At 43.8% G+C, this 26,889-nt stretch overlaps 1 protein-coding gene across 2 annotated transcripts in view; it reads right to left on the bottom strand.

The window, feature by feature from the left end:
* Positions 1 to 26,889, bottom strand: part of LOC134936597 (adhesion G protein-coupled receptor E1-like) — a 291,441-nt gene that overhangs the window by 30,763 nt on the left and 233,789 nt on the right. The window contains exon 15 of one of the 2 annotated variants that reach the window (XM_063931704.1): positions 5,947 to 6,115. In XM_063931704.1, the coding sequence (XP_063787774.1) occupies positions 5,947 to 6,115 (169 nt within the window). Of the gene's footprint in view, positions 1 to 5,946; positions 6,116 to 8,737; positions 9,609 to 26,889 lie in introns of those variants that run through there. The other variant, XM_063931705.1, reaches the window with a different exon arrangement.

Genomic DNA, 26,889 nt, shown 5'->3' with positions numbered 1-26,889 from the left:
TTACACTCCACCTGCAGCCCATCGATCCAACACAGGCAAACATGCCTCAGGACATACCCCAACCACCTCAATCATCCCAAAGCCCCCAAATGAGCACAACACCAGGGCCAACACAAATGGACCAAGAGTTTTGGTCAGGTTGGGCCGCACAACAGGCACAACACTACGCGTGCCTCACCACCCAAACACAACACCTGTCAAGTCTGCCCCATCATTTGCCAAGAGTGAGACGCAACTCAGGCAGACTCATAGTGCAGGTGGGCCGAATAGCGAACACTATGGAGCAGATGAGGGCAGACAACACCCAAATGCAGGCTAACCTTCAGCGCATCATGGATGATCAACAGCGGCAGCAGCAAACACTAATACAGATGATCCAGCATAACCAATTAATCAATGACAATCTGTCTCGCATGATTGGCAACAACACTGCCGCTTATACCCAGCTTACGGCAAGTTTAAATATTTTAAGCCAAAATCTAAGTGTGTTGGGCCCACACCATGTGACCTCAAGCTCAGGGACAACAACCCCAAGCCAAACCCCAGTTCAATCACCAGTTCGACGTTCAAGTCGAAGCCGTACCCACGAGCCACCACAATCCTCTGCACCCAGCACCCAAAAACGAAAAAAATAATATTGACTGTCCAGAATATGGTGGCCATTTAATTATTTAAAATCTGTGTTAGGCCTAAATTGGTATGTTGTTTAAAATAAATTGTTAACACCAAATATGTGTATTGCTTAATTAGCTACCAAAAAAACAAACACATTAGTGTCTAGGGCCAGATGAGTATTGGTTTAAAGATGTTGCCTGCCCCTAGGTGTCCTCAGCTCACCGTATGTCTAATCTATGACACCCAGCACATTGGCCATGTCCGCAAGATCACATAAAGCTACCCTGACTGCAGGCCATTGCGAATCCTGGGTAGGGAAGCTGAGAGACGCATCTATGTAGCCAGCCAAGACATCCAAAACCTGAGTGACCCATCAAAAAATAAAGGTGAGTGTCATGACCTGTAAGCAAGTCCAAATTGAGTAAAATTACATTACAGAAGCAACACTTAGACGTAGACGTGTATATATGTTTTCAATCACCAGAATTACATATTTTTAGAAGGTGGCCTGTGAAATACTAATTACTTTGCAATTCACAGGCTGTAAGCTGCCAGTAGCCATAAAGTGCAACACAGGAAGGAGTTTGTGCAGGCCTGAGACAGGGCGAGAGCGTGCTGTGTCAGGGTCTAGGGTCAGTTTGACCAGATCATACAGAGTGAAATAAGTTAGAACATTTAGTCTGAGCATCTGTATAACATGGTCATCAGCAAGTTAGTTTTAGTTTAAACGGCCAATAAAAAATAAAGGCATGCCCAGCCTACGCGGAACATGTACAACCTGCTGACCCTGTTGTTTTTCCTGGCCTGGGTTTATTGTAGCCTCATGGAGCAGTGTCAGGTATCCCACAGCAAACAATACAGCAGTACTACACACAGTAGCAGCCATTTCAGATTGAGAGTGTTGAGAAATGTGTTGGAGCCCCTTTTAAAGGTCAAAAATGACAGGTGTGAGTAATGTATAATTGACAACACATGTAAACACGCTTCTCAAAAGCAGGTCTACTTTTTTTTAGGCTTTTTGGACGAATAGTAAAATATTACGACCGCAAAACCATTTTCACGGTATAAAATACAAATACGAATGCTTAGTAAATGACCGAGTTCTATATCTAATCAGCCGCGTTTGACCGATGGTGTATTCATTCGTACTTTTACTACACAGCCGTAATAAAAATACCAATGCCCTCTTCACTGCCGTGATTTGAGTTTAGTAAATTCCCGAAATGACACTTAGAAGAAAAAACATCATCTCGGTCAAAATCGGGACCTTAGTAAATATACCCCCATGTCTATTTTACATTCTGCATACCTCCAGGAAGTACATTTTAAAACCATCCATAGGATATACGTAGCACCAGCACAAAGGAAATATATGGACTCTTCGGAATCTGGATCGTGCCCTAAATGTAGAATGGCAAATGCTAAATACTTCCACTGCTTTTGGACTTGCTCCAAAGTACTCCGTTTCTGGCGTAAGGTTCTTTCCTTCCTTAATGCAACGCTGAACCTATCCCTTACCCCCCATCCTCTAGCCTGCCTCTGTATCAATTTTTCGCACTGGGCATTAACCTCGCAACAGAAACATGTTATCCCCTTCCTAACGGTAGCTTTGACTCTAGCTAAAAAAACTTATCTTAACTTACTGGACCAAGAGGCATGCCCCCTCGATTCAAGAATTGAAAACAAGATTATTGCAGTTACTGTATTTTGATAAAAGGGCACTCTCTCTTAACCCAGGCTATCGAATATCGAAATTCATAGATAAATGGGGACAATTTATATCTTCCTTGGATGTCAACTTACAATCAAACATTTTATTGGCTGTACATACTGGTAACTAATAACTATACGGTCTAACACTGTTTTGGAAATATGATATTGTTATGTGGATTAGATATTTGAAATGTATGTCTCAAGTCCCCATTTTGCTATATCTCAGGTACCCTTTTCCTACTACTAGGGTTCTCCTTAAGCTCCTCCCCTTACCCACCTCTTTCCTACCTACCTCCCATGTCTGCGTCTCCCCACACATGATGTCCTTAACTGGTTCTGTAGATATCTCTCTTATGACACTGTAATGACACTCTTGCCTTAAACATTGTTGGAATTGTTTATATCTACTGTAAAGGTTATAGATGACTCTGAAGCTTTATAACTCATGTTACAATGTATATCTCCACAGACAGTGGACCTAATTACTTTATACATTAACCTAGTTCTAAATTGTATATTTTCGTTAAGGATGCTGTGATGGCTAGCATTGTGTCTCACATCTCTGGCCACGTACCTTTTGTATTCCAGAAACATTGTCTTTCATATACAGACATCTGGATGACATTATCTTGTGTTACTGAATATACTGTAAATTTATACCTTTTCTCAAAATTGTGAAAACCTAATAAAGCTTTGAAACAAAACACTGATGAAAAAATTGTTCAATAAATCTGCTTTATCTTTGTCATTTATCAAGACGGGTTTACTACGATATGCCGGCGGTCGGGCTCCCGGGGACCAGCATACAGGCGCCGGGAGCCCGACCGCCGGCTTACCGACAGTGTGGCGAGCGCAAATGAGCCTCTTGCGGGCTTGCTGCGCTCGCCACGCCACGGGCACGCTATTTTATTCTCCCTCCAGGGGGGTCGTGGACCCCCACGAGGGAGAATAAGTGTCGGTATGCCGGCTGTCGGGATCCCGGCGCCGGTATACTGTGCGCCGGGATCCCGGCAGTCGGCATACTGAAGACCACCCATCAAGACACCCAACTCGCCCTTTAATGGTTCTATATTTTCCATCTGTGGTGCCTGGCCACAAGGCCGAAACTAGGAATTTCGTCACCCAGGGCAAGGCAGTAATTTGGCGCCCACCACCAAAAACAACAAAGCACAAAACAAAAACAAAAAACAAACCCTATCAGACTAAATTTATCAGATTATCAAAAATTTGGAAAAAAGGGGATACTACTTGACAATATTCCCCTATGTGCCTCAAATGTCCTATGTGTTACATTCCCCACGAGCGTGTTCAACTACATGCTCCTCTGTGTGTCCCCATACATTGCACTATATCATAACACTTCACTGCACTACATTCCTCTATCCACTGCACTACATCACTATACTTCATCTCCTTCACGCTGAACTACATCACTACACTACATGCCCCTATGCACTGCACTACATACCCTATATGCTACACTACATCACTACGCTACATCCCCTTATATGCTACACCACATCAGTGCACTACATGCCCCTATATACTGCAATACATTACCACACTACATAACCTATATGGTACACTACATCACTGTACTACACCCCCCTATAAGCTACACCAAATCTCACATCTGGGAGGCAAAGCAGAGGTTGATACTGCTAATTGCGAGCACAGTGTGCTTCTACAGCTTGTATGGTGCACTGCATGCTAGTCACAGCACTGCATGGCAAAGAAGAGCGTTTAAGACAGAAGCCGACATAGGAGATATCCCAAGTACTGGAGCTCACCCGTACCGTATCGGAGCCAGCTGCGGGCAGACAGGTGGGTCATATACATTGCCCTGGGAGCTGTCTACTGTCTCACTGGAGCAGCACAGCCGGTAAAAAAAAAATCCTGCTCCTCTGTAACCCCTTGGCGCCCCCTCAAATCCTGCCTGCACCCGAGGTGCATGCCCCCTTAGCCACCCCTAGTCACGGCCCCGCTGGCCAGAAAGTCTCTGAGTAATGGAGAAACAACTGCACCTGGCCATGATCATTCATGATGACCACATTTACTGGGAGAAAATCCATTACTGCCACATCCCAGACCTCCTTGCAAAATCCCCATTTAGCCGTGGGGACTTCTCACTGACCTCTTTCTGCCAAGTGACAGTGTGATCTTGTAGCATCATATCAGATTAACAAAGTGGGTACTCACCACAGTGACTGCACATCTGATTGGCTCGTAACCTGACCCTGTCGCACTCATGAAAAACTATTTATTCCAAAATGCACTGAAAGAAAGCCTTGTCTATTAAATAAACAGTTACAGCATCATTTGTGTATTTCCAGGAAAATGTTTGATAAAATCAGAGTTTGCTCATACCAGTTTTCCAAGGTTATAATATAGACTGCAATATACCTAAGCAGTGAGAATTCGCATGCTATGTAAAAGCTGCTAAGGTGTTTAAGACACAGTGACATTTCTAGCAGCGGGCGCCCGCCGCGAAACCTGCTGGCTGCTAACCCGCTCCCCATCCTCCCACCCCATCACCGCATCATTTCGGGAAACTCTACCCAGCAAGCGGAGTATTATGAGGTGGGAGGATGGGGAGTAAAGCAGGTAATAGCAGGGACTGGAAGCCACTGGCACCCACCATCAATGAGCATTGCACCCCTGGCAACGAGCATTACACACAAGGGGTAAAAAGAAGCAACAAGCATGACACCCAGAGCATGAAACCCCTAGAAATGAGCATTACACACCCTTGGCAATGAGTATGACAGAGCATGAGACCCCTCGCAATGAGCATTACACTTCTTGCAATGAGCATGACATCCAGAGCATAAAAACCCCGGCAACAAACATGACACCGAGAGCATAAAAACCAATGGCAACAAGCATGACACCCAGAGCATTAAACCCCTGGCAATGAGCATTACATCCCAGGCAATGAGCATGACACCCAGAGCATCAAACCCCCTGGCAATGAGCATTAGGCCCCTGGCAATGAGCATGAGACCAAGAGCATGAAACCCCTAGCATTAAGCATGGAACCCAGAGCATGAAACCCCTGGCAACGAACAGGTAATTTAAAAGTAATTAGAAGCCGTACTGTGGAGCATAATGTATCATGGGCATTCAGTGTGTGGCATAATATGTTGCAGGGGGCATAATATGGTGGAAGGGCATTACTGTGTGGGGCTTAATATGATTTTTTCAAAATTATTTTCTGTGGCGGCTGAGGTTTGTTGGATCATGGTCAAAACCTGGGGTGTAAGGTAGTCTTTTCTTGTGAGACCACACCCATTTCTAGCGAGGACACAACAATTCTAGAATGTCTATGGGAAGGAGGGGGGGGGGGGGGGGCATTTTTACTGTTCACACTGGGATCCAAATTGTCTAGAAACAGCCCTGTCCAGGCAATCCTCAACATGTTCCTGCCTGTTCTGGACTGTCTGACGTAGCCAGAAGGCCTGCACATTGTAACTGTATGCTGCCTGCACTTTCTCATTTATCTCAATGATAATTATGTTTACCTTCATTCAATGCTATTTAATAGGCATCTGGTATATTAAAATGTATATACATTAATAATGCACAATGATTCCAAATACATGATAAAAAAAGGTTTACCTGACGATTCAGCAGACAATACACAAGGAAGATGAAGGGACCCTGTAGACTGTTACATATGGTAAATAGATAAGCTGTGACCAGATATCCAGGTCCAAACTGGAAGTAGCCAATGCTCCAGGTACAGCCAAGAATAAAAAGGTGAGCCAGAGCTTTGAATGTCTGTACCCTTGGAGAGATGATGGACAATTAGGTGCAAGACAAACGGGCATTAGGTCTTCCTCACACTGTAGGATCTAGACAAGTGTCTCTTACACACTAAGTTCACTACAAATATAGTAACATTCCTATTTCCTATACTAAAACCCCAGGTAATCCTGCTGTTTGTTATACAGTCTAACTTCGCATCTAATGTACTAAATGTTTGTGACAAATATTATCGCTACAGAAAATGAGGGTGTAACTAAACCCACATAGTGGTGGGATTGGCTGTATCAGGGAGTGTCCAGGTAAGATTAGGGTATAAACAGAGGAAGTTGGAAAGTATGGATATGATCTGTATCTCTGTCTCATGACTGTGCTCTCCTTACATAAGTTATAAGCAACATTAGACTATACCGCCATCAGCGGTGTTCAAGTTTTATTAAGAATTTACATGTCATTTCTTTGTTGATACAAAAATACAGCAAATTTAGCAGAGATACAAAAATACAAAAGCATCAAAATTGTAAAGATGTACAGATAGTCATTCAAATTGTACAGAATATTCAACACAAAAAGCGAGACTGGCCACTGACCTCACTAGAATCTTGATGATTATATCCATATCTATACTATCTATACAAAAACATATTGTCATCATTTGCTATTAAACATATACAGAATAAAAAACATGAAAAAAAAATCTCATTTTTTTAGATAGAAAGATCAAAATGAATAAAAGAAAGTAGTGTAGAGAAAATAGAATGAAAAGAGAAAAGGGGGGGCACATAAGGGAAGACATAGGAGTGGTATTATGCACAAGACACAGTATCAAAAAGTATCCCGGATACATCTTTATTTCTCAGAAAATAATAAGCATACTGTACTTATATCAAAGAAAATTTCTCTGTGCCACACACTGATCAGGAAGACCCTTCAGGACTCTGCTTCAATTCTTCGCATAAGAAACAAGGTCATTGTTTCGAATATTTTGTATATCGTATTTTGCAAGTTGTTCAATAAACATACCCCATGTGAAATCTAACCTCCCCTTTTTCCACATCAGGGAGAATAGCTTTTCCCTCAAGATACAAAATATGAAGTAGTGTGTTTTCCATTGCCAGGGCGGTAGGGAGGGGCTTTTCCATCCATTTGCATAAAATATGTTTTTTAGCCACTGTTAGTATTACACATACTGTAACAAGGGAATATGTGTCGCTTTGTCAGGACCTAGATCCCAGTTAGAAAAATGTAAAAACAGGCATGGAATAGGGTGTAGACCTCACAAAAAAACAAGGATTTAGGGGCTAATTCAGGTTGGATTGCAAACCAAACCACTTTCTGTGGGGGAGCCACAGAAAATGCGATCGCCTCTGCCTGTCAATCAGGCAGAGGCGGTCGCTGAGCAAGGGTAGCAGCAACGCTCCATTTCCGGGGCGTAGATGGAGCGGTGCGGCACGAATGGGGGGCGGTATGGCATAAACGGGGCGTGGTGGGGTGTGATCACGGCAGCTGCATGACATCACGCGCAGCCGCCGCAATGGGGACCATGGCAGTGGGCCTCCTGCGCTGGCAGGAGGCATCACTAATTGCTACGATGAAGCAGAAATTGTGGGGGTAATTCCAAGTTGATCGCAGCAGGATTTTTGTTAGCAATTGGGCAAAACCATGTGCACTGCAGGGGAGGCAGATATAACATGTGCAGAGAGAGTTAGATTTGGATGGGGTGTGTTCAATCTGCAAACTAATTTGCAGTGTAAAAATAAAGCAGCCAGTATTTACCCTGCACAGAAATCAAATAACCCACCCAAATCTAACTCTTTCTGCACATGTTATATCTGCCTCCCCTGCATTGCACATGGTTTTGCCCAATTGCTATCAACAATCCTGCTGCGATCAACTTGGAATTAGCCCCTGTGAAGTGATCGCAATTTCTGCTTCATTGAGGGGGGGGGGGGGGGGAGCAGCGGATAGCATACTGGGTGGCCTTGCCCAGCAATGGGCAACCCCCAGCATGCTAGCAAAAGGATTGCAAATTCTTCTAATTTGTAGAATTTGAAATCCTTACTGATTTAGGCCCTTAATTCAAGCACGTTACCCCAGCTTACTCAATCTACAAGAGAATCGCATTCCTTCACTGTGGGACTTGTAGATATACTGTTTGTTCCCACCGTAAGTGGGGTGTTATTGAAGATGGACTGGACTGCTGCCTTCCCAACAGTAAAGCGGGAGATGCCTTTCAACTCCAGGACACCCAAGGGTTTGGCTATAGAGACTATTATATCTGCTTCAATTGTTCTTTAAAAATGCTATAGCACTGTTCATGCATTCTGTGTTAAAAAAAAGCAAAACAGCAGTACTTTTTTTATATACATATTTAATGGAATTAAAAACACTTTCCCAGGACCACAGTGCTGGAGTTTGGTGGTAAGCTGCAGCGTAGGCCATATAGATCTGAGCTGGTACTCTAGGGGTAAGTTTCCAAAAATATCTAAAAATGAAAAGTAGTTATGTTGCCCATAGCAACCAATCAGATTGTGTCTATCATTTTCTAGGATGCAAAAGAGAAATGATAGACAGAGTCTGATTGGTTGCTATTGGCAACATCACCACTTTTAATTTTTAGAAGCTTTAGTAAAGTTACCCCTAGTCTCTGTTGGTAAAATCTGTGTACTCTCAGTACCGATTTGCGCAGGCGAATAAGCTGTTGATATTGTAATAAATGAAAATGTTGCACTTGTCAGTCAGGGAATGTGTTATGACTGTGGTTTATGCTGCCAAAAGGGGTGTTTATAACTGCAGTCCCCCACAGTTTTTAGAGCTATTCAATAAGTAAGTATGTTTATGAACTTTGGTTATGTTCAAAATATAGAATGTTTATTTAAAATAAGGACCAAAGAACATTGCAGTGTAGACCCAGTTAAGTGTATAGACTGGTGTATCCAGCGCTAGAAATACATTTCTTTGTGTATAATATATATTTTCTAAATGTTACACCTATAATTTAGAATCCAGCTGCTAGAGTCTAATATGGGATCAAGGCAAAATTGATCCACTTATAGACATGAATGGAAATTAAATTATATACAAATGTGTGTGTACACACTTAAGTGCACACGCACAAATGTGCATAGGACCAGCGCTGTTACTCATAATACCAATATGACAGAATACATTTCTTGAGAGCCAGCAAATGAAAATATCTATATAAAATGTATTTATCAATAAGAATATCCATAAGAGTTATTGCAATTGCAATTTCATATATACAAGACATCACACAAATATACGTATTTTAAAAAACTATACATAGTAAAGTGATCCGCTCCAGTTCTTATATCGCTCCCATACAGCGTTTATATTTTCTTTATATTAGTTGAACTACAGGTCTCATAATAGAAGTACTGACTCGCTGTAGGTGGAAATTTTCAAGCCACTAATATCCAAAAAATGTAGAGATGAACGGGTTCGGTTCCTCTGAACTTTGCGATCTGAGCTGGGATCCGAATCGGGCTCGGGACCTACCGTTCCATCAGATCCCAAAACAAAAACGAATAAAAACATTATCAACTGTCAGATTCTCACAGGTTTTGGATTCTATATAAGTCTAGGGATGTGCACTTGCAATTTTTCGGGTTTTGTGTTTTGGTTTGGGATTCGGTTCCGCGGCCGTGTTTTGGGTTCGACCGCGTTTTGGCAAAACCTCACTGAATTTTTTTTGTCGGATTCGGGTGTGTTTTGGATTCGGGTGTTTTTTTCAAAAAACCCTAAAAAACAGCTTAAATCATAGAATTTGGGGGTCATTTTGATCCCAAAGTATTATTAACCTCAAAAACCATAATTTCCACTCATTTTCAGTCTATTCTGAATACCTCACACCTCACAATATTATTTTTAGTCCTAAAATTTGCACCGAGGTCGCTGGATGACTAAGCTAAGCGACCCTAGTGGCCGACACAAACACCTGGCCCATCTAGGAGTGGCACTGCAGTGTCACGCAGGATGGCCCTTCCAAAAAACACTCCCCAAACAGCACATAACGCAAAGAAGAAAAAAAGAGGCGCAATGAGGTAGCTGTGTGAGTAAGATAAGCGACCCTAGTGGCCGACACAAACACCTGGCCCATCTAGGAGTGGCACTGCAGTGTCACGCAGGATGGCCCTTCCAAAAAACACTCCCCAAACAGCACATGACGCAAAGAAGAAAAAAAGAGGCGCAATGAGGTAGCTGTGTGAGTAAGATAAGCGACCCTAGTGGCCGACACAAACACCTGGCCCATCTAGGAGTGGCACTGCAGTGTCACGCAGGATGGCCCTTCCAAAAAACACTCCCCAAACAGCACATGACGCAAAGAAGAAAAAAAGAGGCGCAATGAGGTAGCTGTGTGAGTAAGATAAGCGACCCTAGTGGCCGACACAAACACCTGGCCCATCTAGGAGTGGCACTGCAGTGTCACGCAGGATGGCCCTTCCAAAAAACACTCCCCAAACAGCACATGACGCAAATAAAAATGAAAGAAAAAAGAGGTGCAAGATGGAATTGTCCTTGGGCCCTCCCACCCACCCTTACGTTGTATAAACAGGACATGCACACTTTAACCAACCCATCATTTCAGTGACAGGGTCTGCCACACGACTGTGACTGAAATGACGGGTTGGTTTGGACCCCCACCGAAAAAGAAGCAATTAATCTCTCCTTGCACAAACTGGCTCTACAGAGGCAAGATGTCCACCTCATCATCATCCTCCGATATATCACCGTGTACATCCCGCTCCTCACAGATTATCAATTCGTCCCCACTGGAATCCACCATCACAGCTCCCTGTGTACTTTGTGGAGGCAATTGCTGCTGGTCAATGTCTCCACGGAGGAATTGATTATAATTAATTTTAATGAACATCATCTTCTCCACATTTTCTGGAAGTAACCTCGTACGCAGATTGCTGACAAGGTGAGCGGCGGCACTAAACACTCTTAAGGAGTACACACTTGTGGGAGGGCAACTTAGGTAGAATAAAGCCAGTTTGTGCAAGGGCCTCCAAATTGCCTCTTTTTCCTGCCAGTATAAGTACGGACTGTCTGACGTGCCTACTTGGATGCGGTCACTCATATAATCCTCCACCATTCTTTCAATGGTGAGAGAATCATATGCAGTGACAGTAGACGACATGTCCGTAATCGTTGTCAGGTCCTTCAGTCCGGACCAGATGTCAGCATCAGCAGTCGCTCCAGACTGCCCTGCATCACCGCCAGCGGGTGGGCTCGGAATTCTGAGCCTTTTCCTCGCACCCCCAGTTGCGGGAGAATGTGAAGGAGGAGATGTTGACAGGTCGCGTTCCGCTTGACTTGACAATTTTGTCACCAGCAGGTCTTTGAACCCCAGCAGACTTGTGTCTGCCGGAAAGAGAGATCCAAGGTAGGTTTTAAATCTAGGATCGAGCACGGTGGCCAAAATGTAGTGCTCTGATTTCAACAGATTGACCACCCGTGAATCCTTGTTAAGCGAATTAAGGGCTCCATCCACAAGTCCCACATGCCTAGCGGAATCGCTCCCTTTTAGCTCCTCCTTCAATGCCTCCAGCTTCTTCTGCAAAAGCCTGATGAGGGGAATGACCTGACTCAGGCTGGCAGTGTCTGAACTGACTTCACGTGTGGCAAGTTCAAAAGGTTACAGAACCTTGCACAACGTTGAAATCATTCTCCACTGTGCTTGAGACAGGTACATTCCACCTCCTATATCGTGCTCAATTGTATAGGCTTGAATGGCCTTTTGCTGCTCCTCCAACCTCTGAAGCATATAGAGGGTTGAATTCCACCTCGTTACCACTTCTTGCTTCAGATGATGGCAGGGCAGGTTCAGGCGCTTTTGGTGGTGCTCCAGTCTTCTGTACGTGGTGCCTGTACGCCCGAAAGTGTCCCGCAATTCTTCTGGCCACCGACAGCATCTCTTGCACGCCCCTGTCGTTTTTTAAAAAAATCTGCACCACCAAATTCAAGGTATGTGCAAAACATGGGACGTGCTGGAATTTGCCCAGATTTAATGCACACACAATATTGCTGGCGTTGTCCGATGCCACAAATCCACAGGAGAGTCCAATTGGGGTAAGCCATTCCGCGATGATCTTCCTCAGTTGCCGTAAGAGGTTTTCAGCTGTGTGCGTATTCTGGAAACCGGTGATACAAAGCGTAGCCTGCCTAGGAAAGAGTTGGCGTTTGCGAGATGCTGCTACTGGTGCCGCCGCTGCTGTTCTTGCGGCGGGAGTCCATACATCTACCCAGTGGGCTGTCACAGTCATATAGTCCTGACCCTGCCCTGCTCCACTTGTCCACATGTCCGTGGTTAAGTGGACATTGGGTACAACTGCATTTTTTAGGACACTGGTGAGTCTTTTTCTGACGTCCGTGTACATTCTCGGTATTGCCTGCCTAGAGAAGTGGAACCTAGATGGTATTTGGTAACGGGGGCACACTGCCTCAAGAAATTGTCTAGTTCCCTGTGAACTAACGGCGGATACCGGACGCACGTCTAACACCAACATAGTTGTCAAGGCCTCAGTTATCCGCTTTGCAACAGGATGACTGCTGTGATATTTCATCTTCCTCGCAAAGGACTGTTGGACAGTCAATTGCTTGGTGGAAGTAGTAAAAGTGGGCTTACGACTTCCCCTCTGGGATGACCATCGACTCCCAGCAGCAACAACAGCAGCGCCAGCAGCAGTAGGCGTTACACGCAAGGATGCATCGGAGGAATCCCAGGCAGGAGAGGACTCGTCAGAATTGCCAGTGACATGGCATGCAGGACTATTGGCATTCCTGGGGAAGGAGGAAATTGACACTGAGGGAGTTGGTGGGGTGGTTTGCGTGAGCTTGGTTACAAGAGGAAGGGATTTACTGGTCAGTGGACTGCTTCCGCTGTCGCCCAAAGTTTTTGAACTTGTCACTGACTTATTATGAATGCGCTGCAGGTGACGTATAAGGGAGGATGTTCCGAGGTGGTTAACGTCCTTACCCCTACTTATTACAGCTTGACAAAGGCAACACACGGCTTGACAAATGTTGTCCGCATTTCTGGTGAAATACTTCCACACCGAAGAGCTGATTTTTTTGGTATTTTCACCAGGCATGTCAACGGCCCTATTCCTCCCACGGACAACAGGTGTCTCCCCGGGTGCCTGACTTAAACAAACCACCTCACCATCAGAATCCTCCTTGTCAATTTCCTCCCCAGCGCCAGCAACACCCATATCCTCCTCATCCTGGTGTACTTCAACACTGACATCTTCAATCTGACTATCAGGAACTGGACTGTGGGTGCTCCTTCCAGCACTTGCAGGGGGCGTGCAAATGGTGGAAGGCGCATGCTCTTCACGTCCAGTGTTGGGAAGGTCAGGCATCGCAAACGACACAATTGGACTCTCCTTGTGGATTTGGGATTTCGAAGAACGCACAGTTCTTTTCGGTGCTTTTGCCAGCTTGAGTCTTTTCAGTTTTCTAGCGAGAGGCTGAGTGCTTCCATCCTCATGTGAAGCTGAACCACTAGCCATGAACATAGGCCAGGGCCTCAGCCGTTCCTTGCCACTCCGTGTGGTAAATGGCATATTGGCAAGTTTACGCTTCTCCTCCGACAATTTTATTTTAGATTTTGGAGTCCTTTTTTTACTGATATTTGGTGTTTTGGATTTTACATGCTCTGTACTATGACATTGGGCATCGGCCTTGGCAGACGACGTTGCTGGCATTTCATCGTCTCGGCCATGACTAGTGGCAGCAGCTTCAGCACGAGGTGGAAGTCGATCTTGATCTTTCCCTATTTTTGGAACCTCAACATTTTTGTTCTCCATATTTTAATAGGCACAACTAAAAGGCACCTCAGGTAAACAATGGAGATGGATGGATACTAGTATACTTATGGATGACGAGCGACTGCCGACACAGAGGTAGCTACAGCCGTGGACTACCGTACTGTGTCTGCTGCTAATATAGACTGGATGATAATGAGATAAAATTAAAATATATATATATATCACACTAGTACTGCAGCCGGACAGGTATATATTATGTAATGACGGACCTGCTGGACACTGTCTGTCAGCACTGCAGACTCCTAAAGTAAGCTACTAGTATCAAGAAGATAGAAAAAAAAAAACACGGGTAGGTGGTATACAATTATGGATGGACGAGCGACTGCCGACACAGAGGTAGCTACAGCCGTGGACTACCGTACTGTGTCTGCTGCTAATATAGACTGGATGATAATGAGATGAAATCAATATATATATATAATATCACTAGTACTGCAGCCGGACAGGTATATGTATTTATTATGTAATGACTGATGACGGACCTGCTGGACACTGTCAGCTCAGCAGCACCGCAGACTGCTACAGTAAGCTACTATAGTAGTATGTATAAAGAAGAAGAAAAAAAAAAAACACGGGTAGGTGGTATACAATTATGGATGGACCAGCGACTGCCGACACAGAGGTAGCTACAGCCGTGGACTACCGTACTGTGTCTGCTGCTTGATATAGACTGGATGATAATGAGATGAAATCAATATATATATATATAATATCACTAGTACTGCAGCCGGACAGGTATATATATTTATTATGTAATGACTGATGACGGACCTGCTGGACACTGTCAGCTCAGCAGCACCGCAGACTGCTACAGTAAGCTACTATAGTAGTATGTATAAAGAAGAAGAAAGAAAAAAAAAAACCACGGGTAGGTGGTATACAATTATGGATGGACCAGCGACTGCCGACACAGAGGTAGCTACAGCCGTGGACTACCGTACTGTGTCTGCTGCTAATATAGACTGGATGATAATGCGATGAAATATATATATATATATATATATAATATCACTAGTACTGCAGCCGGACAGGTATATATATTTATTATGTAATGACTGATGACGGACCTGCTGGACACTGTCAGCTCAGCAGCACCGCAGACTGCTACAGTAAGCTACTATAGTAGTATGTATAAAGAAGAAGAAAGAAAAAAAAAAACACGGGTAGGTGGTATACAATTATGGATGGACCAGCGACTGCCGACACAGAGGTAGCTACAGCCGTGGACTACCGTACTGTGTCTGCTGCTAATATAGACTGGATGATAATGAGATGAAATCAATATATATATATATATATATATATATATATATAATATCACTAGTACTGCAGCCGGACAGGTATATATATTTATTATGTAATGACTGATGACGGACCTGCTGGACACTGTCAGCTCAGCAGCACCGCAGACTGCTACAGTAAGCTACTATAGTAGTATGTATAAAGAAGAAGAAAGAAAAGAAAAAAAAAACACGGGTAGGTGGTATACAATTATGGATGGACCAGCGACTGCCGACACAGAGGTAGCTACAGCTGTGGACTACCGTACTGTGTCTGCTGCTAATATAGACTGGATGATAATGAGATGAAATCAATATATATATATATATATATATATAATATCACTAGTACTGCAGCCGGACAGGTATATATATTTATTATGTAATGACTGATGACGGACCTGCTGGACACTGTCAGCTCAGCAGCACCGCAGACTGCTACAGTAAGCTACTATAGTAGTATGTATAAAGAAGAAGAAAGAAAAAAAAAAACACGGGTAGGTGGTATACAATTATGGATGGACCAGCGACTGCCGACACAGAGGTAGCTACAGCCGTGGACTACCGTACTGTGTCTGCTGCTAATATAGACTGGATGATAATGAGATGAAATCAATATATATAATATCACTAGTACTGCAGCCGGACAGGTATATATATTTATTATGTAATGACTGATGACGGACCTGCTGGACACTGTCAGCTCAGCAGCACCGCAGACTGCTACAGTAAGCTACTATAGTAGTATGTATAAAGAAGAAGAAAGAAAAAATAAAAAAAAACACGGGTAGGTGGTATACAATTATGGATGGACCAGCGACTGCCGACACAGAGGTAGCTACAGCCGTGGACTACCGTACTGTGTCTGCTGCTAATATAGACTGGATGATAATGAGATGAAATCAATATATATATATATATAATATCACTAGTACTGCAGCCGGACAGGTATATATATTTATTATGTAATGACTGATGACGGACCTGCTGGACACTGTCAGCTCAGCAGCACCGCAGACTGCTACAGTAAGCTACTATAGTAGTATGTATAAAGAAGAAAGAAAAAGAAAAAAACCACGGGTAGGTGGTATACAATATTAAATATATATATTATATACAATTATATATATATATATATATATATATATTAAACTGGTGGTGACTGGTGGTCAGGTCACTGGTCACACTATCAGCAACTTGCAAGTAGTACTCCTAAGCAGACAATCACAATATATATTATACTGGTGGTCAGTGTGGTCACAATGGCAGTGTGGCACTCTGGCAGCAAAAGTGTGCACTGTACGTTATATGTACTCCTGAGTCCTGCTCTCAGACTCTAACTGCTCCCCACTGTCAGTGTCTCCCCCACAAGTCAGATAATATACAGTCACACTATCTATCACTTCAGCAAGTAACTAGTACTCCTCCTAATGCTCCCCAAAATTACTACTGTGTCTCTCTATACTGTCTCACTCTCTTCTCTATAAACGGAGAGGACGCCAGCCACGTCCTCTCCCTATGAATCTCAATGCACGTGTGAAAATGGCGGCGACGCGCGGCTCCTTATATAGAATCCGAGTCTCGCGATAGAATCCGAGCCTCGCGAGAATCCGACAGCGGGATGATGACGTTCGGGCGCGCTCAGGTTAACCGAGCAAGGCGGGAAGATCCGAGTCGCTCGGACCCGTGTAAAAAAACATGAAGTTCGGGCGGGTTCGGATTCCGAGGAACCGAACCCGCTCATCCCTATATAAGTCCCGGCGATGCTTTGGATGTTGTACAGCACGGTCGTGTCAGTGCTGTTTGCTGCTGTGGGCTCACATTTGGGGCTGTTGTGACATCTAAGGGGCTGCTGTGGGCTCACATTTAGGGACTTCTTTGTGATCTAAGGGGCCGTTGTGTCCTCATACAAGGGCTGATGTGTCCTCCAGGGGCTGCTCTGTATGTCAATGGGGTGCTCTCTGTCAGTCCATCCAGGGGCTTTGCCCCAGTGCCAAAAAAAAAGAAATGTAATTCTATTTTGTGCTGTAACCCAGTATACATCCAGAGGCTGCTGCTGTGCCCGTCCATCAAGGGACTGCTCCATCCATCAAGGGGTGCTCTGTCCATCCATCCAGGGGCTCTGCCCCAGTGTTAAAAAAAACCCACTGCATACAAGCGTCCTGCTGATCTCTACCACAGCTTTGCTGTAATTGAAAGTCCTGTGAGGGCCACATATCCACCTGTTACTACACTATAAAGCTCTGCTGGCACCTGGGCATTGAAGTCTTTCAGTTTATTTGGAGTGCTAGTTGTTTTCCTACATTATATATATATTTAATTCTATTTTGTGCTGTACACATCCAGAGGCTGCTGCGTCCGTCCATTCAGGTACTACTCCGACCATTAAGGGGTGCTCTATCCATCCATCCAGGGACTCTGCCCAGTGTTAAAAAAATATATATAGTTAATTCTATTTTGTGCTGTACCCCAGTAAACATCCAGAGGCTGCTGCTGCTGCATCTGTTCATCATGGGCTGCTCCATACATTAAAGTGTACTCTGTCCATCCATCCAGGGGCTCCGCCACAGTGAAAAATGTAAATATTACAAGCTAAAAACAAAAAGCTCAAAATTCTAATTATTAAAAAAAAATATTATTTTTTGTGCTGTACCCCAGTGTACTATACAATTTTTATTTTATTTTCATAAGTACTGTGACACTGCTGGTCAGACTGCAATATATTATTTCCTACTTATAAATGCATTGTGCGACGTTGTCAGTGTAGTTAACTGCAGTGTGTAATTATTATATATATTTCTGATTAATTTGTGTGACACTGTAACCACCGATGTGTGATATAAAAAATACTTCTACAAATTTTTGACTCATTTGTGCAACACTGTAACCAGTGTGTGTGATATAAAAAATAATATATATATATTTTGATTTAAATTAATATTTTGTGCTGTGTTATCCCAGTATATATCCAGGGACTGCAGCTCCTCCGTCCATCTAGGAGTGTTCTGTCAGTCCACCCAAAATAAGACATTTTTTTTTAGATTTTTTGCTGTATCACCCAGAATACATCCATGCGTCCTCCTTCCATTTTCTGTTATTTTATCTTATCACCACATTGTGATTAATTCAAATTAATATTATTGATAATAATTATAAATTAGCTAAATTTAAATTAAATAAATATAAATAAAATCTCCACACTTATATACTGAACTTTCCGCATATCAAAGATATCTTTTAGGAAATTAAGAATTTGATTTTAAATAAATTAAATTAAAATAAATATAAATTAAAATAAATTAAAGAAATTAAATCTAAAATAGTATCTTTTTTTATCTTCTTTGCCTCGATCATCTTTTTGTGTACTAAGCATCTTGAGCCTTGCCTAATGCGTCATTTTTTTTAATACATTTTTTTTAAATATTTTGTCCTCCCAGTATATACATCCAAGGGCTGCTGCTGCTTCATCCAGCTACCTCGGTGCAACCTTTTGGCCTACACTGGATGCAAACAATATTGTGAGCTGTGAGGTGTTCAGAATAGTCTGAAAATGAGTGGGACTTAATTTATTGAGGTTAATAGTGCTGTAGGGCAAAAACACAGCCAAATTCTGTTATTTTAGTTGTTTTTATGATTTAAAAAAAAATACAGATCCAAAACCAACACCCACAAGGGCAGTTTTGGCAAAACCAATACAGATCCAAAACACAAAGGAGATACCGATCCAAAACCAAATCCCAAAACTTGAAAAATGGCCCAGCGCACACTCCTAAAAAAAATGCTGTCTAGTATAAGATGTTTAAAAAATTGATAAGATACCTGCTGCTTAGGTGGCTATGTCCCTTTTGGTGTACTTTGTAATTACAGTAGGTAGCCACTATAATTTCAGATGTTCCGGGCTGTCCAAAGTTTTCCCTTATAGCACTAGTAAGTATTGTTATTGGTAAGTCCTTACCGCTTTAATCAATGGATGCCAATAGTGGGACCTTTGTACCTGCTAGTTGCGGCACTGTATGCCGGTTCAGTTCCGTCCCTGTGCAGCCGTTGGATATAAAGTAGCTGTCAGCTCCTGGGACACTGCAGTTTGGTCCCTGCTGTGGGTTGTAGTGTATAATTGCTGACCCTGTCTGGGCTGTTTGACGGGTTCTTCACCAGCTATGGCTCCCTGTATCGATACTAGAGATGAGCGGGTTCGGTTCCTCGGAATCCGAACCCCCCCGAACTTCAGCCTTTTTACACGGGTCCGAGGCAGACTCGGATCTTCCCGCCTTGCTCGGTTAACCCGAGCGCGCCCGAACGTCATCATCCCGCTGTCGGATTCTCGCGAGGCTCGTATTCTATCGCGAGACTCAGATTCTATATAAGGAGCCTCGCGTCGCCGCCATTTTCACACGTGCATTGAGATTGATAGGGAAAGGACGTGGCTGGCGTCCTCTCCGTTAGAATAGATAGAGACACTTGAGTTGATTTACTACTAACTTAGTAATTTTGGGGAGCATTAGGAGTACTCAGAGTGCAGAGTTTTGCTGATAGTTACTAGTGACTGACCACCACCAGTTTTATTTATTATTTAATATAATCCGTTCTCTGCCTGAAAAAAAACGATACACAGTCACATACCATATCTGTGCTCAGCCTCAGTGTGCTGCATGATAATATCATCTATGTATATCTGACTGTGCTGAGTGCTCACTGCTCACACAGCTGAATTGTGGGGGAGACTGGGGTGCAGTTATAGCAGGAGTACAGTGCACACTTTTGCTGCCAGTGTGACTGACCAGTGACCACCAGTATATTGTCTGCCTGAAAAAGTTAAACACTCCTGTGGTGTGTGTTTTTTTTATTCTATAAACGCATTCTGCTGACAGTGTCCAGCAGGTCCGTCATTCATTATATTATATAAATATTTACCTGCAGTAGTGTTATATTTTTTTTGTTCATCTCTATCATCTTTATCATCTCTATATTAGCAGACGTAGTACGGTAGTCCACGGCTGTGGCTACCTCTGTGTCGTCAGTGCTCGTCCATAGTTGTATACCTACCTGTGGTGGGGTTTTTTTTTCTATCTTCTTCATACTAGTAGTTTAGGAGTCTGCTGACAGTGTCCAGCAGGTCCGTCATTATATTATATATACCTGCAGTAGTGATATATATATTTTTTTTATATCATTATCATCTCTATACTAGCAGACGCAGTACGGTAGTCCACGGCTGTAGCTACCTCTGTGTCGTCAGTGCTCGTCCATAATTGTATACCTACCTGTGGTGGGTTTTTTTTTTCTATCTTCTTCATACTAGCAGTTTAGGAGTCTGCTGACAGTGTCCAGCAGGTCCGTCATTATATTATATATACCTGCAGTAGTGATATATATATTTTTTTTATATCATTATCATCTCTATACTAGCAGACGCAGTACGGTAGTCCACGGCTGTAGCTACCTCTGTGTCGTCAGTGCTCGTCCATAATTGTATACCTACCTGTGGTGGGTTTTTTTTTTCTATCTTCTTCATACTAGTAGTTTTGGAGTCTGCTGACAGTGTCCAGCAGGTCCGTCATTATATTATATATACCTGCAGTAGTGATATATATATATTTTTTATATCATTATCATCTCTATACTAGCAGACGCAGTACGGTAGTCCACGGCTGTAGCTACCTCTGTGTCGTCAGTGCTCGTCCATAATTGTATACCTACCTGTGGTGGGGTTTTTTTTTCTATCTTCTTCATACTAGTAGTTTAGGAGTCTGCTGACAGTGTCCAGCAGGTCCGTCATTATATTATATATACCTGCAGTAGTGATATATATATTTTTTTATATCATTATCATCTCTATACTAGCAGACGCAGTACGGTAGTCCACGGCTGTAGCTACCTCTGTGTCGTCAGTGCTCGTCCATAATTGTATACCTACCTGTGGTGGGGTTTTTTTTTCTATCTTCTTCATACTAGTAGTTTAGGAGTCTGCTGACAGTGTCCAGCAGGTCCGTCATTATATTATATATACCTGCAGTAGTGATATATATATTTTTTTTTATATCATTATCATCTCTATACTAGCAGACGCAGTACAGTAGTCCACTGCTGTAGCTACCTCTGTGTCGTCAGTGCTCGTCCATAATTGTATACCTACCTGTGGTGGGTTTTTTTTTTCTATCTTCTTCATACTAGCAGTTTAGGAGTCTGCTGACAGTGTCCAGCAGGTCCGTCATTATATTATATATACCTGCAGTAGTGATATATATATTTTTTTTATATCATTATCATCTCTATACTAGCAGACGCAGTACGGTAGTCCACGGCTGTAGCTACCTCTGTGTCGTCAGTGCTCGTCCATAATTGTATACCTACCTGTGGTGGGTTTTTTTTTTCTATCTTCTTCATACTAGTAGTTTTGGAGTCTGCTGACAGTGTCCAGCAGGTCCGTCATTATATTATATATACCTGCAGTAGTGATATATATATATTTTTTATATCATTATCATCTCTATACTAGCAGACGCAGTACGGTAGTCCGCGGCTGTAGCTACCTCTGTGTCATCAGTGCTCGTCCATAATTGTATACCTACCTGTGGTGGGGTTTTTTTTCTATCTTCTTCATACTAGTAGTTTAGGAGTCTGCTGACAGTGTCCAGCAGGTCCGTCATTATATTATATATACCTGCAGTAGTGATATATATATTTTTTATATCATTATCATCTCTATACTAGCAGACGCAGTACAGTAGTCCACGGCTGTAGCTACCTCTGTGTCGTCAGTCACTCGTCATCCATAAGTATACTAGTATCCATCCATCTCCATTGTTTACCTGAGGTGCCTTTTAGTTGTGCCTATTAAAATATGGAGAACAAAAATGTTGAGGTTCCAAAAATAGGGAAAGATCAAGATCCACTTCCACCTTGTGCTGAAGCTGCTGCCACTAGTCATGGCCGAGACGATGAAATTCCATCAACGTCGTCTGCCAAGGCCGATGCCCAATGTCATAGTACAGAGCATGTAAAATCCAAAACACAAAATATCAATAAAAAAAGGACTCAAAAATCTAAAATAAAATCGTCGTCGGAGAAGCGTAAACTTGCCAATATGCCATTTACCACACGGAGTGGCAAGGAACGGCTGAGGCCCTGGCCTATGTTCATGGCTAGTGGTTCAGCTTCACATGAGGATGGAAGCACTCAGCCTCTCGCTAGAAAAATGAAAAGACTTAAGCTGGCAAAAGCACAGCAAAGAACTGTGCGTTCTTCAAAATCACAAATCCACGAGGAGAGTCCAATTGTGTCGGTTGCGATGCCTGACCTTCCCAACACTGGACGTGAAGAGCATGCGCCTTCCACCATTTGCACGCCCCCTGCAAGTGCTGGAAGGAGCACCCGCAGTCCAGTTCCTGATAGTCAGATTGAAGATGTCAGTGTTGAAGTACACCAGGATGAGGAGGATATGGGTGTTGCTGGCGCTGGGGAGGAAATTGACAAGGAGGATTCTGATGGTGAGGTGGTTTGTTTAAGTCAGGCACCCGGGGAGACACCTGTTGTCCGTGGGAGGAATATGGCCATTGACATGCCTGGTGAAAATACCCAAAAAATCAGCTCTTCGGTGTGGAAGTATTTCAACAGAAATGCGGACAACAGGTGTCAAGCCGTGTGTTGCCTTTGTCAAGCTGTAATAAGTAGGGGTAAGGACGTTAACCACCTCGGAACATCCTCCCTTATACGTCACCTGCAGCGCATTCATCATAAGTCAGTGACAAGTTCAAAAACTTTGGGCGACAGCGGAAGCAGTCCACTGACCAGTAAATCCCTTCCTCTTGTAACCAAGCTCACGCAAACCACCCCACCAACTCCCTCAGTGTCAATTTCTCCCTTCCCCAGGAATGCCAATAGTCCTGCAGGCCATGTCACTGGCAATTCTGACGAGTCCTCTCCTGCCTGGGATTCCTCCGATGCATCCTTGAGTGTAACGCCTACTGCTGCTGGCGCTGCTGTTGTTGCTGCTGGGAGTCGATGGTCATCCCAGAGGGGAAGTCGTAAGACCACTTTTACTATTTCCACCAAGCAATTGACTGTCCAACAGTCCTTTGCGAGGAAGATGAAATATCACAGCAGTCATCCTGCTGCAAAGCGGATAACTGAGGCCTTGGCATCCTGGGCGGTGAGAAACGTGGTTCCGGTATCCATCATTACTGCAGAGCCAACTATAGACTTGTTTGAGGTACTGTGTCCCCGGTACCAAATACCATCTAGGTTCCATTTCTCTAGGCAGGCGATACCGAAAATGTACACAGACCTCAGAAAAAGACTCACCAGTGTCCTAAAAAATGCAGTTGTACCCAATGTCCACTTAACCACGGACATGTGGACAAGTGGAGCAGGGCAGACTCAGGACTATATGACTGTGACAGCCCACTGGGTAGATGTATTGACTCCCGCCGCAAGAACAGCAGCGGCGGCACCAGTAGCAGCATCTCGCAAATGCCAACTCTTTCCTATGCAGGCTACGCTTTGTATCACCGCTTTCCAGAATACGCACACAGCTGAAAACCTCTTACGGCAACTGAGGAAGATCATCGCAGAATGGCTTACCCCAATTGGACTCTCCTGTGGATTTGTGGCATCGGACAACGCCAGCAATATTGTGTGTGCATTAAATCTGGGCAAATTCCAGCACGTCCCATGTTTTGCACATACCTTGAATTTGGTGGTGCAGAATTATTTAAAAAACGACAGGGGCGTGCAAGAGATGCTGTCGGTGGCCAGAAGAATTGCGGGACACTTTCGGGCGTACAGGCACCACGTACAGAAGACTGGAGCAACACCAAAAACGCCTGAACCTGCCCTGCCATCATCTGAAGCAAGAAGTGGTAATGAGGTGGAATTCAACCCTCTATATGCTTCAGAGGTTGGAGGAGCAGCAAAAGGCCATTCAAGCATATACAACTGACCACGATATAGGAGGTGGAATGCACCTGTCTCAAGCGCAGTGGAGAATGATTTCAACGTTGTGCAAGGTTCTGCAACCTTTTGAACTTGCCACACGTGAAGTCAGTTCAGACACTGCCAGCCTGAGTCAGGTCATTCCCCTCATCAGGCTTTTGCAGAAGAAGCTGGAGACATTGAAGGAGGAGCTAACACTGAGCGATTCCGCTTGGCATGTGGGACTTGTGGATGGAGCCCTTAATTCGCTTAACAAGGATTCACGGGTGGTCAATCTGTTGAAATCAGAGCACTACATTTTGGCCACCGTGCTCGATCCTAGATTTAAAACCTACGTTGTATCTCTCTTTCCGGCAGACACAAGTCTGCAGGGGTTCAAAGAACTGCTGGTGAGAAAATTGTCAAGTCAAGCGGAACGCGACCTGTCAACATCTCCTCCTTCACATTCTCCCGCAACTGGGGGTGCGAGGAAAAGGCTTAGAATTCCGAGCCCACCCGCTGGCGGTGATGCAGGGCAGTCTGGAGCGACTGCTGATGCTGACATCTGGTCCGGACTGAAGGACCTGCCAACGATTACGGACATGTCGTCTACTGTCACTGCATATGATTCTCTCACCATTGAAAGAATGGTGGAGGATTATATGAGTGACCGCATCCAAGTAGGCACGTCAGACAGTCTGTACGTATACTGGCAGGAAAAAGAGGCAATTTGGAGGCCCTTACACAAACTGGCTTTATTCTACCTAAGTTGCCCTCCCACAAGTGTGTACTCCGAAAGAGTGTTTAGTGCTGCCGCTCACCTTGTCAGCAATCGGCGTACAAGGTTACCTCCAGAAAATGTGGAGAAGATGATGTTCATTAAAATGAATTATAATCAATTCCTCCATGGAGACATTCACCAGCAGCAATTGCCTCCACAAAGTACACAGGGAGCTGTGATGGTGGATTCCAGTGGGGACGAATTGATAATCTGTGAGGAGGGGGATGTACACGGTGATGAATCGGAGGATGATGATGAGGTGGACATCTTGCCTCTGTAGAGCCAGTTTGTGCAAGGAGAGATTAATTGCTTCTTTTTTGGTGGGGGTCCAAACCAACCCGTCATTTCAGTCACAGTCGTGTGGCAGACCCTGTCACTGAAATGATGGGTTGGTTAAAGTGTGCATGTCCTGTTTATACAACATAAGGGTGGGTGGGAGGGCCCAAGGACAATTCCATCTTGCACCTCTTTTTTCTTTCATTTTTCTTTGCGTCATGTGCTGTTTGGGGAGTGTTTTTTGGAAGGGCCATCCTGCGTGACACTGCAGTGCCACTCCTAGATGGGCCAGGTGTTTGTGTCGGCCACTAGGGTCGCTTATCTTAGTCACACAGCTACCTCATTGCGCCTCTTTTTTTTCTTCTTTGCATCATGTGCTGTTTGGGGAGTATTTTTTGGAAGGGCCATCCTGCGTGACACTGCAGTGCCACTCCTAGATGGGCCAGGTGTTTGTGTCGGCCACTAGGGTCACTTATCTTAGTCACACAGCTACCTCATTGCGCCTCTTTTTTTTCTTCTTTGCGTCATGTGCTGTTTGGGGAGTATTTTTTGGAAGGGCCATCCGGCCTGACACTACAGTGCCACTCCTAGATGGGCCAGGTGTTTGTGTCGGCCACTAGGGTCGCTTAGCTTACTCACACAGCTACCTCATTGCGCCTCTTTTTTTCTTTGCGTCATGTGCTGTTTGGGGAGTGTTTTTTGGAAGGGCCATCCTGCATGACACTGCAGTGCCACTCCTAGATGGGCCAGGTGTTTGTGTCGGCCACTTGGGTCGCTGAGCTTAGTCACACAGCTACCTCATTGCGCCTCTTTTTTTCTTTGCGTCATGTGCTGTTTGGGGAGTGTTTTTTGGAAGGGCCATCCTGCGTGACACTGCAGTGACACTCCTAGATGGGCCAGGTGTTTGTGTCGGCCACTTGGGTCGCTGAGCTTAGTCATCCAGCGACCTCGGTGCAAATTTTAGGACTAAAAAAAATATTGTGAGGTGTGAGGTGTTCAGAATAGACTGAAAATGAGTGTAAATTATGATTATTGAGGTTAATAATACTTTGGGATCAAAATGACCCCCAAATTCTATGATTTAAGCTGTTTTTTAGGGTTTTTTGAAAAAAACACCCGAATCCAAAACACACCCGAATCCGACAAAAAAAATTCGGTGAGGTTTTGCCAAAACGCGTTCGAACCCAAAACACGGCCACGGAACCGAACCCAAAACCAAAACACAAAACCCGAAAAATTTCCAGTGCACATCTCTAATCGATACGGTATCCCTGCACAGGTCTGTTAAAGAATTAGGACCATGCAGAATACCAAGGAAAGGGGCAAGTCACTAAATCTAGATGAACTGATGCGTTTCACCTACCAGTATGTGGGCTTTATAACAGAGAATAAAGCCCACATACTGATGGGTGAAACCGTATCAATACAGGGAGCCATAGCTGGTACATTTGTGCATGTGTGATTAAGTGTGTATACATACATTTGTATATCGTTTATTTAAAATAGATAAATTACAATAAAACATTAAAAATAAATATAACAGTAAAATAATGGTGCACCAGAAGGACGTTACATCTATAGCGTTAAAAATGTACATTCCATACTGTTTAAAACAAATCCAGTGAATTTAACACAGCATGCTTCAATATATACAAAATTGTAAACAATTTAATTATATATATATATATATATA

Source organism: Pseudophryne corroboree, chromosome 6 (genome assembly GCF_028390025.1).
Source record: "Pseudophryne corroboree isolate aPseCor3 chromosome 6, aPseCor3.hap2, whole genome shotgun sequence".
In the NCBI taxonomy this organism is placed as follows: domain Eukaryota; kingdom Metazoa; phylum Chordata; class Amphibia; order Anura; family Myobatrachidae; genus Pseudophryne; species Pseudophryne corroboree.
The sequence above is the reverse complement of the archived record's forward strand: the minus strand, read 5'-3'. Positions and strand labels throughout refer to the sequence as shown.